Source organism: Aethalodelphis obliquidens, unplaced genomic scaffold (genome assembly GCF_003676395.1).
Source record: "Aethalodelphis obliquidens isolate GAN/ISIS:26980383/991018 unplaced genomic scaffold, ASM367639v1 scaffold42, whole genome shotgun sequence".
Taxonomy (NCBI): Eukaryota; Metazoa; Chordata; class Mammalia; order Artiodactyla; family Delphinidae; genus Aethalodelphis; species Aethalodelphis obliquidens.
The window spans coordinates 1495491-1511249 of record NW_020837986.1 but is presented as its reverse complement, the minus strand read 5'-3'; the positions used below and the strand labels follow the sequence as shown (position 1 = coordinate 1511249).

Sequence of the window (15759 nt, the reverse complement as noted above, 5' to 3'; positions counted from 1 at the left end):
CTCTCTCTCTCTCTCTCTCTCTCTCTCTCTCTCTCTCTCTCTCTCTCTCGCTCTCGCTCTCGCTCTCGCTCTCGCTCTCGCTCTCGCTCTCGCGCGCTCTCTCTCTCTGTGTCACAAAATGCATTTGCATTTTAAAGGCTCTGAGAAGCTCTGCAGGGAAAAGAGCTGTTGAACCAGGTTTTCAACCTGGTGTCCCTAATCTTATGTGGACACAGAACTCCCCCTCCCTTTTTATTTTTTTTTAAAGAAACACCTAAAAGCGGGAATTCCCTGGCTGTCCAGTGGTTAGCACTCAGCGCTTCCACTGCCGGGGCCTGGGGCTCAACTTCTGGTCGGGGAACTAAGATCCTGCAAGCCGCACTGTGATACTTCAGTGAACAATCACTAGGCCCTTGAGGATCTTTGTTTTTCCACCCACTTGTCCTACGTCTGCCCTATCAGTGCCGTGAGAGATGGAGTATGGACGTGGAGCCTGGAAGACCTTCAGATCATTTTCTGAGACCCTTTAGGTACACGATTTCCTTTAATCACCTCAATAGTGACTGTCCCCAATTTACAAAGCTCGAAGCAGGAAAGAGACCAAATAAGGGACCTCTGGACCCTGACACTGCCCTGTTCTGAGCCAAGTCATCTGGGATGAATCGCCCTGCCTTTCCCCCATCTGTACTGTGCTGCAAAGGGGGCTGGCCCTGAGCAGGGGCTCAGTTAAGGGGGAATCCGTGGTTACCCTGGGCCTCCACTTCCCCACCCCCACTGACCGGTCCCGGCTATGCACGGCCGCGTGCCGGATGACGTCCTTCCGGTAGACACTGGTGTAGCTGCATTCGTCACACTTGTAGGGCTTACTGCCCACGTGGTTGAACATGTGCTCCTGGGAGAGAGGCAGAAGGACAGGGGGCTGGGGTGTAGCCTCCCTTCCTGCCCACCCGCCCTGTGCCTACAGCCGTAGAGGCGCCCCCTCCCCACTGCACCCTGGAACAACCCCCGCTCCCCACCCCTACCGCAGGGGTCCAGAGAACAACTTCTAGGTCCGGGTCTGGGGGAGGAAGCACTGTGCGCACAAAGCACGGGGGCTCTGGCCGTCTGTGCTCAAGCTACCCCCGACCTCCACCCGTGGGCAGCTCTGCCTCACTTTGGCCAAGCCAAGCTGCAGTTTCCTGCGCCAGTAAAATGGGGCTCTCAACACCTATGACCTCGTTGGGCTACGTGAGATGATAAAAAAGAACCCCTTTCTTGAGACACGTTCCCGCCACCAGCTGGGAGACTTTCTAACACACTGAATTTGATTAAAGCAGTGGCACTGCCATCTGCCCGCTGTGGTGGTCGTGAGGCAAGTCTAAGACGATGTGACGCCACCATGCAGTGTGAGGCCTACCACAGTGCGCCCTTGGCCCAAACGCGTACCGACACGGGGCAGGAGGGTGACTGCGGGTGCAGTGATCTCCACTCCCCCTGGGGCCTTCTCCCATCCAGCGTCCCTTCTCCCCCTGCCCTCCCGCGCCACCGCTTCCCTTGGCCACACCTTGAGCGAGGACCAGCGGCGGGAGCGGTAGCTGCACTGCAGGCACTTGAAGAGCTGGGGGTTGCCAGCCTCGTGGGAGTTGACGTGGAAGCGCAGGTCCTCGTGGGACAGGAAGCGGGAACCGCAGATGCGGCACAAGAAGGGCCGCAGGAGGGGTTTGGGCGACTTGTAATAGTACCTGCCAGGAGGGTGTTGGGGAGAGGTCTGGCTGGGCCAGGGGCCTGGCCACTTCCCCCTGCCCCCAGCCCTCATCTCTGCTCGCCACCGTACTTGCGGTATTTCTTGCCGAGGAAGCGCCTGGAGGGTCGCCCACGGCGGCGGGGCGGGGCGTCGGGCTCGTCCTGGCAGGACGGTGCTGCGTTCTCCACATCTGACTGGCTCATGCCGGGTTCCACAGGGGGCCGGTTGGCCTTGCCCAGGGCCACCAGGCGTCCCGGGCCTGAGGAGCTGGGTGCCTCGGGGTCTTGTGGCTCCAGAGGGCTCTGTCCAGTCTGGGAGCTGACCAGAGGCTCTCCTTCCACACCTGCCACGGACACACCAGGACAGATGTGGACAGCTGTGCCAGAGGCCAGCCAAAACATCCTCCCCCCCACACACCGTCACGGACCACTGACAGGCCCGTCAGGTCACGGGACAGACGCAGGCAGCCCGTGGTTAGAGGGCAGCGTGGACATATGGTTCCTCCTGCAGCTGACGGGCTGTTAGCACAGCACGACTTAAATGGGACAGTCTGGAGCAGCACTGGGAGAGCTGGGACCTCGCGGCCAGGAGACCTGCGGGTAGGCTAAGCTGTCATCGACTTGCTGTGTGTTCTCAGGCGAAGTCACTCCCCTCTCTGAGTCTCATTTTCCCCGTCTATCAAATGGATATAATTGTTGCTCTAGTGACCTCATGGGAACGTTCTAAAGTCTGGGGAGCAACAGCAACACTTAAACACTGGTTTTCCCAACGGAGGCTGTGTAGTTGGAGGGCAGACGGGAGGAAGGGAAGAGACATCACCGCACACACGCGCAAAGCCTCTGACGTCTGAACATCCGAATGCGTTACCTATTCAAAAACACTAACAGCATTTCAATGTAATGTTTTAAAAATTCAAAATTATGTGCCATTTTGTTTCTTAATGGGGTGCCAGGTTATTCAGGTGTGTTAACCTTGTGAAAATTCACTGAGCTGTGAATTCACTAAGCTGATTCACTTAGCATACATGTGCTTTTCAACACATATACCTCAGTAAAAAGTTATTTGAAAAATAAGACTAAAAAATACAACACCCACAACTGCATGTACAAAAACAGCTTCCATGTATTTTTTCCCTGTCTATTTAAGCCTTAAAAAACAATCCTAAGAGGCGGGTGCTATCACCTCCATTCATAATAAGGGAATGGGAGATTCAAGAGGCAAAGTAACATGCTCCAGGTCACACAGCTGGGAGGTGGCAGAGCCGGCATTCATGCCCACGGCGGGTCTTTCCTGTCCCCGGCTTGTAATGCTCCAAGTCCGTGCTCCTCCAACATAGTCTCAGACCTCAGACTTATTCTCATTTTAGTAATAATTCTTAAAACTTACTAGTTCAGTTACAAATACTCAAACTTCTGTGCTGTGACAGCTTACCACGGAAAAGCCGTTTCAGAAAGCTGCTATATCCTAACTCTCAAGCTTGGTATGGGAGACCTTTCCCCTTTACGAGGAGGCCTGCAGGTCACCCCGGTGGGATTGAGACATGCTACTCTGCAAGCATGTCTGCAAGGGCTCCATGGAAGCAAGCGGGGAACGAGGCCACCCCTGGGCCCCACCGCACAGCCCCGCCCACAAGTAAGTCTCACCATCCAGGAGATCCGAGGTCTCCAGGCGAGGCAGCTTCCGAGGCCGGCCAGGTCTCCTGCGGGGTCTCGGTGTACTGGGAGTGGGGCGCTGGGGCCGTAGCTGCCGGCCCCGGGGCTCATCCTCAGCAGGGTTATAGTCGCTGTCCTCTGTGGGGACAGCAAAAGAAGGGGGGCATCAGCCTTGACCTTTCAGTCCTGACCCCTTGCCAGCTTCCCTGGAAAGAGGCCCACTTCCCTATCCCTCCCTGCCTGTTCCTCCCTTCAAACCCACCAGTGATGCCTCCTCCGGGAAGCCCTCCTGATGTCCCCCTGGCTAACTGAGCGCCACTCTCTGGCCCCTGCAGTCCTTTCTCTGTACCTTTCCTAACACCTACCACTAGCTCAGATGGCACCTTTATGTGAATCAGAAAAAAGCACTCCTTCCTCAATACCTTTACGGCCATTGTTAGAAAACAGCTGCCTAGTCACTCCAGTCTACAAAGCAGGACTATGCTATCCATTGAGGGAGCCAGTAGCTCCCTCACTAGCCATATGTGGCTACTGAGCACTTGAAATATGCCTCGACTAACTGGAGACATAAGTATAAAACACACAACAGATTTCCGAAAATTAGTATGAGAAAAAGAACGTAAAGTTTACTAATAACTCTTTATAATCATTGCATATTGAAATGATAATACTTTAGACATAATGGGTCAATAAAATACATGACTGAACTTAAATTCATCTTTTTCATTTTACTCTTAATATGACAACAAAAAACACACGTGGCTTCCATTCTGTTTCTGCTAGACAAATGTGAACGTGACCCTCTTGGACACAGTACTATTTTTCAGCGCGTGGCCCGTACAGCTGCACACAGAGCTCCTGGTCCCAGAGCTCCAACTCCTCTATCTTATGCTGGAGGCACTCGTGGCTGCGTGTGCGCCAGTTCCTCGTCCCTGGCCCTCCCTACAGGCCAGGGGGAGCTCCGTATTTGCAGATGTGGGTGTGGGTGACAGGACCGAGAGCCACGGTAGCCTACCTTCCAGGTCATCGATGGCGCCGGCGTCTATGATGTCATCATCGTCCTCCTCCTCTGGGCCCTCTTCCTCCTGGGTCCTGGCAGAGGCACCCCACTTCCGCAGACGTCCCTTTTTTCCGGTGGCGGCGGCTGCTAGCGGTACAACAAGCTTGCTGCATCTGACTCTTGGCACCCCAGCCCCACCTGTGGAGGCGGCCAGGCAGGCCACCATCAACGCACCTGGGCAGAAGTGCCGCTCCCGCATGTGGCGCAACAGTGTGGCCTTGGCGCTGCTCCGGTACTGGCACATCTTGCACTTGAACTGCTGCACCACCACCACCTCCATCATGGCCTCCAGGCTCTGCAGGTCTGGCTCCTCGGCGCCAGAACCCAGGCATGGCTGCGCTGGGGAGCTGGGTCCACCCTGTACCTCCTCAGGGGGCTCCAGGCACGTGGATGTGGACGTGGGGCCATCGGCTAGAGCTTCGATGGCTGCCAGGCTGTGGGCCAGGGTGGAACTGGACATCGGTGATGCCATGGGGGCCCCTGGGAAGGTGAGGGAATCAGAGGGGAGGAAGTGGAGGGGGAGGCTGGCCACGAGCTACAGCTGCCCCTCCCAGGCAGGCCCAGGGATCCAAGAACCCCACTCCTCAGCAGAGTAACAGTGGAGGAACTGAGAGGCCCAAGGCAGTGGAGAAGCTGCCAAGATCACACAGTGAGTGTACGGCAGAGCCTCCCTGTCCTACTCCCCCGCCCACGGCAGGGCTCCCTGGGTCTGGCGCCTGGAGTCTTACCATCGTCTGGTCCCTGCAGGATCAGGTACCGTGTGGTCTCGGACCCACCGCCCTCAGCACTGGTCACGGTGATGCAGCCTGGGCAGAGGTGTGAGGAGGGGATGCACAGCTGATAATGACAACTGTCACTGCCCACACTCATTCTGACTCACCCGTGAGACTGAGTCCGCTGCCCCATTGCCCACTTCCCGTCCAGGGCAGGGCTGTTGAGAGGTCTGCTGTGTGTGACACGCTGGCCCAGCAGCCAGTCCACAGCTACCCACCTTTAACCATTAAAGGAGGACTGGCTTTTCAGGCCATCCCAGGGCTTTTCCAGGTGCTACAACCCTTACACGGATCATTATTAATAGAAGGTAGTTTGGTAAATCACGAGCACCCGCTCTGGAGTCACTGTCTGAGCTCATGCCCCAACACTTGCTGATGACAGCGGGTACATTAGTTTACGTCCTCTGTGCCTTGGCTTTCTCATCCAGACTGTGAGAATAACAGCATCTACCTTTTGGGGTTACCAAGAGGATTGATGAACTACTGCAGATAAAGTATTTAGAAGAGACTCCAGTACAAAGTTAGGTGTCACTGTTTCTATATTTATTGAGTGCTTATCATATGCCAAGAACTATACTGTACTATCTCATTAAATCCCCACATTGGGGCTTCCCTGGTGGTGCAGTGGTTGAGAGTCCGCCTGCCGATGCAGGGGACACGGGTTTGTGCCCCCGTCCAGGAGGATCCCACATGGCACGGAGCGGCTGGGCCCGTGAGCCATGGCCGCCGAGCCTGCACGTCCGGAGCCTGTGCTCTACAACGGGAGAGGCCACAGCAGTGAGAGGCCCGCGTACCGAAAAGAAAAAAAAAAAAAATCCCCACATCGTTTACCACTATGAGACGGGGTTACTGTTTCCATGTTACAAACTCAGAGTGGTAAGGTTATCTGCCTGAGTCTGCACAGCTGCTTCTGCAGGGAAACCCTTATGGGGCAACTCCTTCCCCCTGTGGCCTCACTCACTCTGGATGAGGTCGGGCCCGATGGTGGACTCGATGATCTTGTCAATGGCTGAGCCGAGGTCTGAGGAAGAAGCCGTGCAGTCGGACACCAGCATGTTGGGGTCTGGGAGAGCGCTGGAGTGCACCAGGGCTGGGGGGCCGCCTGTCACCCCTGCCACTGGCCCGTGGGAAACAGAAGATGAATCAGGGAGGTAGCCATGGGGCAGGGGTTCTGTGCTGGAGCTGCTCTCGGATACCTCCTCCTGGGGGACGGGAAACAGGGGAGTTTAGGAGCCAGGGATGGGGCAGGGCAGGCTGCCCCCACCCTGGCCCAAGGATGTGGTAGGTGGAGCCACCCACACCCTCACCCCCATTGAGGACCAGTGAGAGAAACCCTCTAGTCACAGAGCTCCCCCAAGAACAAGCGCCAGGGTCCCTGGCTCTGGGCAGGTACAAGGCCCCATGTTTCCCACACCTCACACAACAGCCAGGTGAGGCTATTCTCGTCAGGCTTTCAAATAAGCTGTTCCCTCTGCCTGAAATGCTTCCTAGCATCACACCGTGGCTAACTCCTACTCAGCCTTCTCACTGCCATTCACCTGGTACCTCTTCTGGGAAGATGACCCTGACCCACAAAGCCAAGTTAGGACCTCTCCATCCTCAGTGCTATGGTCGCCTGTGTCCCGCCATCACGTTATGGTTCACTCTGCAATGTTAGGTCTCCCAGGTCAGACTCCATAAGGGCCAGGACCACATCTCTCATCTCCTGCTGTATCCCCTGGGTCCAGCACAAGCTGGGCACATGCTAAGTCCACCTCTGCTGAATTAATAAAACCCCTGGACCCCAAAGTGGGGGCTACTGTTGTGCACCTCTATAATGTGATGTCCTGAAAATGATCACTATCTTGCAGACAATGACAACGGTAATGGCTGATACTTATTGGCTGCTTACCATGTGCTGAGCCCTGTGTTAATTGCTTTGCATATATTAATTCATTTAGTTCTCAAAAAAAAAAAGAGAAAAACCTATTGAGGCAAGTATATTTATTATTCCCATTCTATAGATGAGAAAACTGACAGCTAAAAGTTTGGGTGTCTTATCTAAGATCACAGAGCCAGGAGGCGGCAGAGCCAGGAGACTATTTTATAAAGCGTTTCCAAGAAAATGTCTGGTGGTTGCTCACAACAGAGCACCCTCAAGAGTAGGTATTTCTGCTCCGTTTTAAAGATTGCGACCGAGGTTCAAAGAGGTGTCCCAGTGAATCAGTGGTACAGCCAAGACTTGAACCAGGTCACCTGCATCCCAAAGAGTGAGGACAATGGGTAGTGCAGTGGGTCAGCCCAGAGCCTAGATTTGAATCCTGGCGCTGTGTCTCAGTTTGCTTCTCTGTGAGATTTGGAAAACAGTGGTATGTGCTTTACAAGGTATGAGACTTAAATGAGAAAATCCACGCTAAGGGCCTGGCATGGTGCCCGGCTCACAGTAAACCATAATCAAATATTAGCTATAAGCAAGCCTTGCTGGCTTCTTCCCCTTGGCCGCCAGGCACTGCTGCCTGCGGTCCCTGCCACCACCCACGCCGGCAAGCAATGTCCATACCAGAGAGCTGGTGCCGCGGTCCGAACTCTGCCCCACGCCAGAGTCGTCGGTCTCGGCTGGCCCCGGAGCGGCCGCGGCGTCGCTGCTGTCGGCCGACACGGCTTCCGAGGTGCCCACACCCAAGCCGCTCTCAGAGGGCTCCTCGGGCCGGCCAGGACCAGGGGCCGTGTCGCTACTGCTCTCCACCTCGTTCTCCTCCATCGGCTCGGGGGGCGGCCTGTTAGGGGGGCCCAGGGTCCGGGGCCTTTACTCTGCGAGAAGAAGTGACGGGGGCTGGAACAGGTGGGCTTCATCTCGGGGCCCCGCGGCGCACGCAGCTGCGCCCATATGCCCATTTCGCAGATGCAAACACTGAGTCGCCGACGGGGCGGGGCTTTCTAGTGTATTGCGAGGGGAGCTTCGAGAAAACAGGACCAGGAAGCCTTGCCTCCCAGTCCCGGGTCCTTCCCCCATCCCCGGAGGGTGGTCAGTGGCGGGTAATCTTGACCCTTTGCTCCTCCCCTCCATGATTTCCGCAGAGTGGTTCACTCTACGGGCCCCGGCCGGGCTCAGTGGCTCAGCCCTTCGGTCCCCTGAGTCCCCCCGGGTGCAGAGTCGGTGGTACAGCCCGCAAGCCCCCTGGGTCAGCGGCTCGCTCCCCCTCCCCTGGTTCCCGTGCGGAGGGGGCTGACAGCGACGGTCCCGGGGCCTGGAGACTCGGGGCTGTCCCCGGCGCTGCCTGCGCTCCAGGCCCGACGCCATCTTGTGGCGGCTCCGGGTTTCCGCTCAGGCAAGTGCGAGAGCGACTAAAGGGCCTGGGACCCCGGGGCCCTGTTCGGACAGCCCCGCCGGCCCGGGACCTCTCCACCGGGTATCCCCGCAGTGTGGCCCCACTTCACGGCAGGGTGCAGTGGGGCGACCTGACTCCACCCGACGCTCACCTGACGCTTTCGTAGCCGCGTTCCTCTCCGACTCCGGCATCGACGAAGTCGCCATCCTCTTTCCCCCGCTGCGGAGGGACCCATCGGCCTTCCGTAGGCCGGGACTACTTCCTACGCCGGCCCGGAGAAAGACAGGCTTCCAGTGTGCCGGAAGGTGGCCCCGAGGTCTCAAAACCATAATAGAGTTCTCAGAGAATATAGGATTTTACATGTCTCCTAGTATGGGTGACGGAGTCCTCTATGGGTTGGGAGCTACTTTCTCTCCGGCGGAGGAATACATAGGAGTGGCTACGTGACGTCACTGCTGGGTCCCTTCCCTGGGCCGCAGGGCTGGGCGCGGCTAAGGCTGGCCCCACGTCCGGGGGCGTGGCTCCCAGTGGCCTGACCACGCCCTTCCCGGAACAGCTCAGAAAAGCGTGAAACTGGGATGTTTTGGCTTGGTGGGAGAGGAGTAAATGTTATCGGTCTTTTCGCCTGGCTTTCAACCGATTATTTTACGCTCTCATCGAACCCAATCAAATTCTTCCCGATTAGGTTTGACGTGTCCTGGGAAGAGGGGAGCATATAGTCCTTGTTTTACCGATGGGGAACCTGAGCCCCCGAGATGGGAAGTGGCTGGTCCAACGTCACATCAAGTAAAAGGACTTGGAATGCAAGCCCCGATGGCTGGAGTTGGGGAAATGGAGAAGCGTCAGTACAGGGCCCTTACTGAGCTCTGTACACGTATTTGTTACATAATAGAGCTGGGAAGTCAAGGCATTCTCCATAGCCTTCCTCTGCTCAGTGTAGATGTATTTAAAGGTCTGCAGTCTTTCAGAAAGGTATGACCGTCCTTCTGATGCCCGAAATGCCACTTTTGGCAACACCCTCTGCTTAAGCCTTTTTAGCATTTTGCGCAGGAACCTGGCGCCCCGGTTTGTCCTGAAGTCTCTGTGTTGCATAAGTTGTTTTCGTCGATTGAAAAATACAAATTTGGCGGGGGGCGGGGTGGGGTGGGGAGGGCGGGGAGAATCTAAAAAAAATCCTGCAAAGAAAACCTATTTTAAAAGATAGGGTGCTTTGAGCTGTTATGATTTGTTGTACCTGAGTATGAGGGGGTTTCCCTGCTCCTTTCCTAGGAGCAGGTTTTTAGGGGGAATAGAGCATGAGGTCTCTGGATTGGCTATGCCTCTTCGTTCCCCCTCACCCCCATTCAGCAGGACCAGGCCGCCGAGCAGCCCTGGAAAGCTGGGTAAACAAGGGCATGACAGCAGGTTGGTTTTGTACCCACCAGGCAGTTTTCCAGCGTAAACTTGATTCCTCAGCCCTACAGAGCCACCTCCAACCCCTATTCCATGGGAGTAGGATGTAGCCTGCCTCCAAACAAGTCACCTCCCTCAAGGGTGTCAGGGTACTCAGGAGTAGCTGCACACCACCCAATCCCATCCCCAGCCCAACTAAGGCTTAATCTGAACCTTGGCCTTTGCCACCAAATCACAAGATTGCAAAATATCGTGATACAGAAGGTAATAGCCTCGTCATGGAGCTCAAGACCAGAGAGGGAAAGCTCATGGCCCGAGGTCATGACTCCTTGAAACAATATATCAGAATTCTTCCATTACAAAGAGAAGGAAGCCAACCTGGTTTTCTGACTGCCAATCAAGGGTTCTTCCCACCAGAACATGCCGTGTGTAGTTCTGGCCTCAGCTTTGATGGGGAGATTTCTAGAAGCAGTGAAGGGGCTCTGGGTCAGAAGGACATTCAAGTAGAGCATTGAGAAAAATGCTGAGGAGAGGAGCCAAGAGGAAAAGAAGAGGGAAGGCATTTTCCATGAGCACCTACCACATGTACCATATGCCAGGCACTGCACATGTGCTTTGCTGCATCACGGAAAGCAAAGGGGTTGCTTAAGGAATCAGGGGTTGTTACAGTATCAGGGATTCCAATGTAGAGAGGAGGAAGCTGAAACTCAGAGAGGGGAAGTGACTTGTCCAAGGTCACACAGCCTAAAGAATAGAGCTGGCATATGGAGGCAGGTCTCTCTGATTCTAAAGCCTCAAGCAATTTAGGTACCATGTGAAGTATGCCTAGGAATCATAATACTTAAGGTATTCTGTGCCAGAAATAGAGACACAGATGTAGAGAACAAACCTATGGACACCAAGGGGGGAAAGTGGCGGGGAGGGTGGTGGTGGGATGAATTGGGAGATTGGGATTGACATGAATACACTAATATGTATAAAATGGATAACTAATAACCTGCTGTATAAAAAATAAGTAAAATTCAAAAATTCAAAAAAAAGATATTCTGTGCCTGTGACTGTACTAAGCACTTTACCTACATTATTTTATCCTCACAACTACTCTATGCGGTAGTTGCCATCATTATTTCCATTTTAAATATGAGAAAACAGGCATAGGATAGTAAACGAATCTAAGTAAGGGTGGAGCTGGGATTGAAAATCAGGCAATCTGGCTCTAACCTCTGAACTTTTTTTTTTTTTTTTTTTGGCAGCACCGAGCTGCTTTTGGGATCTCACTTCCCCAGTCAGGGGATCCAACCTGGGGCCCAGGAGTGAAAGTGCTGAGTCCTATCTACTGGACCAGCAGGGAACTCCCATAACCTCCGCACTTTTTTTTTTTTTTTTTTTTTTGTGGTACGTGGGCCTTTCGCTGTTGTGGCCTCTCCCGTTGCAGAGCACAGGCTCCGGATGCGCAGGCTCAGCAGCCATGGCTCACAGGCCCAGCTGCTCCACAGCATGTGGGATCTTCCCGGACCGGGGCACGAACCCGTGTCCCCTGCATCGGCAGGCGGACTCTCAACCACTGTGCCACCAGGGAAGCCCCCTCCGCACTTTTTGATTGCTGTACTATTTCTGTACTGTTTCTCGTGTAGTTATAATAATAGTACTACCTGGTTTATATATATATATAAATATGTATGTATATATACACATATTTATATATATAAATATATATATATACATATATTTGGGGTTTTTTTGTTTGTTTTTTTGGGTTTTTTTGGCCTCACCACATAGCTTGCAAAATCTTAGATCCCCGACCAGGGATTGAACCCATGCCCCCTGCAGTGGAAGCATGGAGTCCTAACCACTGGACCACCAGGGAGTTCCCTACCTGGTTCTTAGTTTATCCTTTAACTCTCTTTTCCTGAGCCAGGCAGTTTGGTTACTATTTTTTCCCATTTTACAGATGAAGAAACTGAAGCCCAGAGAGAGAAAATTACTTGCTCAAAAGCACACAGCAAGTTTTCTGGTTCTAATGGAAAGGGCTGGGAGTCTAGGCCAGATCTCCTGCAGCAAATAATAATCATACTAGCAAATGTTTACTGAGCACTTACCAAGTACCAGGTGCTTCATATGCATTTTTAAACTGTATTCATCACAACAACCAGAGATCCTAGGTACTCTCAATAGTCCCAGGTTACAGATGAGGAAACGGAGGCTCAGGAGCAGTGAAATGACTAGTCCAAGGTCATGCGCTTGATGGTCGGTAGAGCTGGGATTGAAACCCTCGTTTCCTCACTCCCGGCCAGTCCAGTACTCCCTCCACTGTGCTAGGTGCCCCAGGAGGGCAGCAGAGCTCGGAGCAGGCAGTCAGCAGGTGGGTGCTCTGGGGCGCGTCTCTACCTTCTCTTTCCGTGTCACTGCCATCTATGGGTTTAGCTAAACCTGATCTTAAAAGACCTATTTATAGCTTAACACTGTACCACCACACGGGATAATGAGTGCCTTAAGTTGACTCCGCATGGTGTAAATTAAGTCTTTGTTTTATTCGTCCTAAATCTTTCTCTGTCAGGATTGGAGGGAGAAAGGGGAAGTGGGTAAAGATCCTAGGACCAGAACACTTAGATTCAGAAAACAGGCTCTAGTCCAAATAGCGTTTGCCTAATGCTGGCAATTCCTGAGACCCAGGCAGCAGGTGACACTTATGCAAACATCTCATCTGATCATTACAGAGACGTGAGGGGTACGCAATGCCTGGATTTTCATGTCTTTTAATCTGTTTTCTTTCCTGTGATATTCCCAACACTTAGCACAGTTTTGCAGTCACAAGGAACCTACTAGATACCTATTTGTTGAATGACTGGATGAATCTCCTTTTTTTAAAAAAATATTTATTTATTTAGTTTTTTGGCTGTGCCAGGTCTTAGTTGCAGCATGTGGGCTCTTAGTTGCGGCGTGTGGGATCTAGTTCCCAGACCAGGGATCAAACCCAGGCCCCCTGCATGGGGAGCACGGAATCTTAGCCCCTGGACCACCAGGGAAGTTCTGAACCTCCATTTTATAGACAAGGAAACAGAGACAATATCAGCGGTCTGGCCAGGAAAACAAGAGGAAGGCCAGATGATTCTAAAGAGGAAATCTAATTTAGAGAATTAGAAACAAAGTTGTTGGAAGAGCTGAAAGAGTGACTAAGGGAAATTGAGGCAAGCAAACCTGAGATTAGCAACTCAGGAAAGGCATGTCCTCCTGGAGGGCTAGCACTATAAAGAGGGGAGATGGTACTACCTAGACCAGGAACTGGGGCCACCCAAAGGAGACACTGTAGCTACTGAAACCACAGCTCCCTCACCCTGCCCTCCCCAAGACTGAGAGAGGTGGGGAGAAATACCTCAGCTTTTCCCTTCTTCTTACTCTCTGATCTCTCACCAAAGCTTCCCACTGGCTGGACGGAGCCAGAAGTTAGTTGGCAAGGGAGCCCAGGAAACATGGTTTGCCATAGGAAGTGGAGGAGAAGGGCAGAGAATGGATTTGGGATTAAACAGAAAAATTGGCCTCAATAGTCCCATACCTAGGAATAGGCCATGTCATGTATGTGTTGTCAGGCAACCCCCCTCTCCACAACTCCATATGATTCTTCTAGGCTCTTCACCTTTTCACATCTACCTTAAGCATCACCTCCTCCAGGAAGCCTTCCAGGACTCCTTCCCAGTAGTTACTATCTCCCTAGTGTGAGTTCCCCTAGTATACTATATGTGTCACTGTCATAACATATACCACAGTGCGAGGCTGCCAGTTACCCACTGGCTTCCTCAATAGATTGAGCCTCTCAAGGCCAGACCTGAGTCTGATTTGTTTCTCTGCTGGGAAGAAAATGGTTGTAGAATGAGTCAGCTCTTGGTAGGGGTGACGTGGGGTCTGGAGTCAGGCCAAACCTTGGCTCCAAATATCCCAGCACCTACATTTATATGTTGTGTGGCCTTGGACAGCCTTCATTCCCTCTGAGTCTCAGTTCCCTCATCTGTAAAATGGGAACAATAGAAACTTTGAGGGTAAGAGGGAGACTCTATGGCAGTGCAGTGAAGCTCAGGCTCTGGGATCAGACTGTCTGCAGTCAGCCCCCAGCCCCTCTTTGTGTTACTTAACTCTCCACGTCTGTTTCCTCACCTATAAATTAGAGATGATATTAATACTGCAGATGGAATCTGTGAGGAATAAATGAAACCATGAATGGGAAACAGTGTGAGTACTCAGGAAGTGGGCCTAGTAGCATCACGGATGGTGCTGAGCCCCAGGGCTGAACACTGAATAGGTAAGTTCTCAATGATATACATCAAACAGGGATCTTGTTTTGTTTACCACTGTTGCCCCATTACCAAGAACAGTTCCTGGCACATAGTAGGTGCTCAATCAGTCTCTGATGGGCCACTGAACAATGGCTGAGTTACATATGGTAATGTTATTCTGCCTGTGAGCCAGTGCCTGTATGCCGGTCCCCTCTGCCCCAGGAAACACAAAGGATGTGGCTTCTACACCAGCCCAAGCCTGGCTCGGAGACATCTTATACAGGTTGAGGGACCATCTTGGAAGGGAAGGTTGGGATTTCTGGGCCTGTGAGGAAGGGACATAAATAGCAGGGGACATAGGTCTGAAGCAAAGGAATCTAACATTTATTGAGCACCTACTGCGTACCAGATGCTGTACACACTTTATTGCATTTCATCCTCACAGGAGCCTGCAAAGCACTGATCATTACCCCCGTCTCAGAGGTGATGAAATAGGAGTGCAGGGAGGGGATGAAACTCACCCAAGGTCATGCAGAAATGAAGGGGCACGGCTGGATTAGAACCCTGGACTACCTGGCACCAAACTCCTGTTCCTTCCATGGTACCAGCTGCCTCCCAGAGGGCAGAGGGATGGAATCTGGGCCTGCAGCCCTACAGGAAGCCCCAGGAGCCAATGCTGAGGCCAGACTCAGGCTGACAGCTTAAGAGCACAACTTTGACAGCTGTGCTGAGGCTGGCCTGGAAGCAAGTAGTGCTAAACTTGGGTGCCTGGGAAGAGGAGCTGTGATTATAAAGACAAGAGATGTCCAGGGACTGCAGCAGGGCGCCGCAGAGGTGCTGGGCCCCTGAATAGAATGTCCTTGGTTCCACCCCCAACAGAAAAAGCTCCCTACTAACTGACTCTGTGACCTTGAGCAAGTCACTCAGCCGTCTTCGTTCAGCATCCTCGTTTGTCACACAGGGCCACCATGCCTGCTGGGTTGTCACGGAGCTACACAAGACAATGCAGAGAGACAGAACTGGGGCAAGTCCAGGCCAGGGCTCCAGTACTAATTAGTTGTGTGATCTGAGGCAAGTCACTTCACCCCTCTGAGCCTCAGTGTCCCCAGCTGTATAATGGGCATAGTACATGCCTCCCCAGATTGCCATGAGGATGTAGCAATAAGATATGGGCTCTGGAGTACAACTGCCTGGGTTCAAATAATACTCCACCACCGACAAGCTGTGAGCCTTTGGGTAAGTTGCTTGATCTCTCTGTGCCTCAGTTTCCTCCTCTGTAAGGTGGGGGTGAATATAAGTGCACTCACTGCATGAAGTTGTGATGGTTAAAGATAATAATCAACAGAAAGAACAGAGCAGCAGCTGGCACAAGTGATCTGTCTCGGTGAGAAGTCATTAGCCCTGGGTCTGGCATCTAATAGTAACGAGTCCTTGCATGCCGGGCACCACTTGAATCCTCAAAGCAGTCCTGTGAGGCAGGTGACATTACTGTCCTGTTTTATTCTTGAGGAACCTCAGAGTTATTCAGAGGTCCAATGACTTGCCAGAGGTCACACAGCGATCAGAAGATTGATCAGGACTTGAGCCCCATAGATTCTCAAAGG

The 15759-nt window shown here is 52.9% G+C and overlaps 1 protein-coding gene across 4 annotated transcripts in view; it reads right to left on the bottom strand.

The window, feature by feature from the left end:
- Window positions 1-8917, bottom strand: part of ZNF335 (zinc finger protein 335) — a 19000-nt gene extending 10083 nt beyond the window's left edge. The window contains exons 1-10 of one of the 4 annotated variants that reach the window (XM_027078175.1): window positions 8647-8917; window positions 7727-7977; window positions 6149-6389; window positions 5143-5220; window positions 4589-4894; window positions 4370-4501; window positions 3346-3492; window positions 1793-2045; window positions 1523-1700; window positions 759-871 (exon numbers count right to left, since the gene is read on the bottom strand). In XM_027078175.1, the coding sequence (XP_026933976.1) occupies window positions 759-871; window positions 1523-1700; window positions 1793-2045; window positions 3346-3492; window positions 4370-4501; window positions 4589-4894; window positions 5143-5220; window positions 6149-6389; window positions 7727-7927 (1649 nt within the window). In that variant the 5' untranslated portion in view covers window positions 7928-7977; window positions 8647-8917. Of the gene's footprint in view, window positions 1-758; window positions 872-1522; window positions 1701-1792; window positions 2046-3345; window positions 3493-4369; window positions 4502-4588; window positions 4895-5142; window positions 5221-6148; window positions 6390-7726; window positions 8582-8646 lie in introns of those variants that run through there. The other 3 variants (XM_027078177.1, XM_027078178.1, XM_027078176.1) reach the window with 3 other exon arrangements.
- Window positions 8918-15759: the final 6842 nt, after the last annotated feature.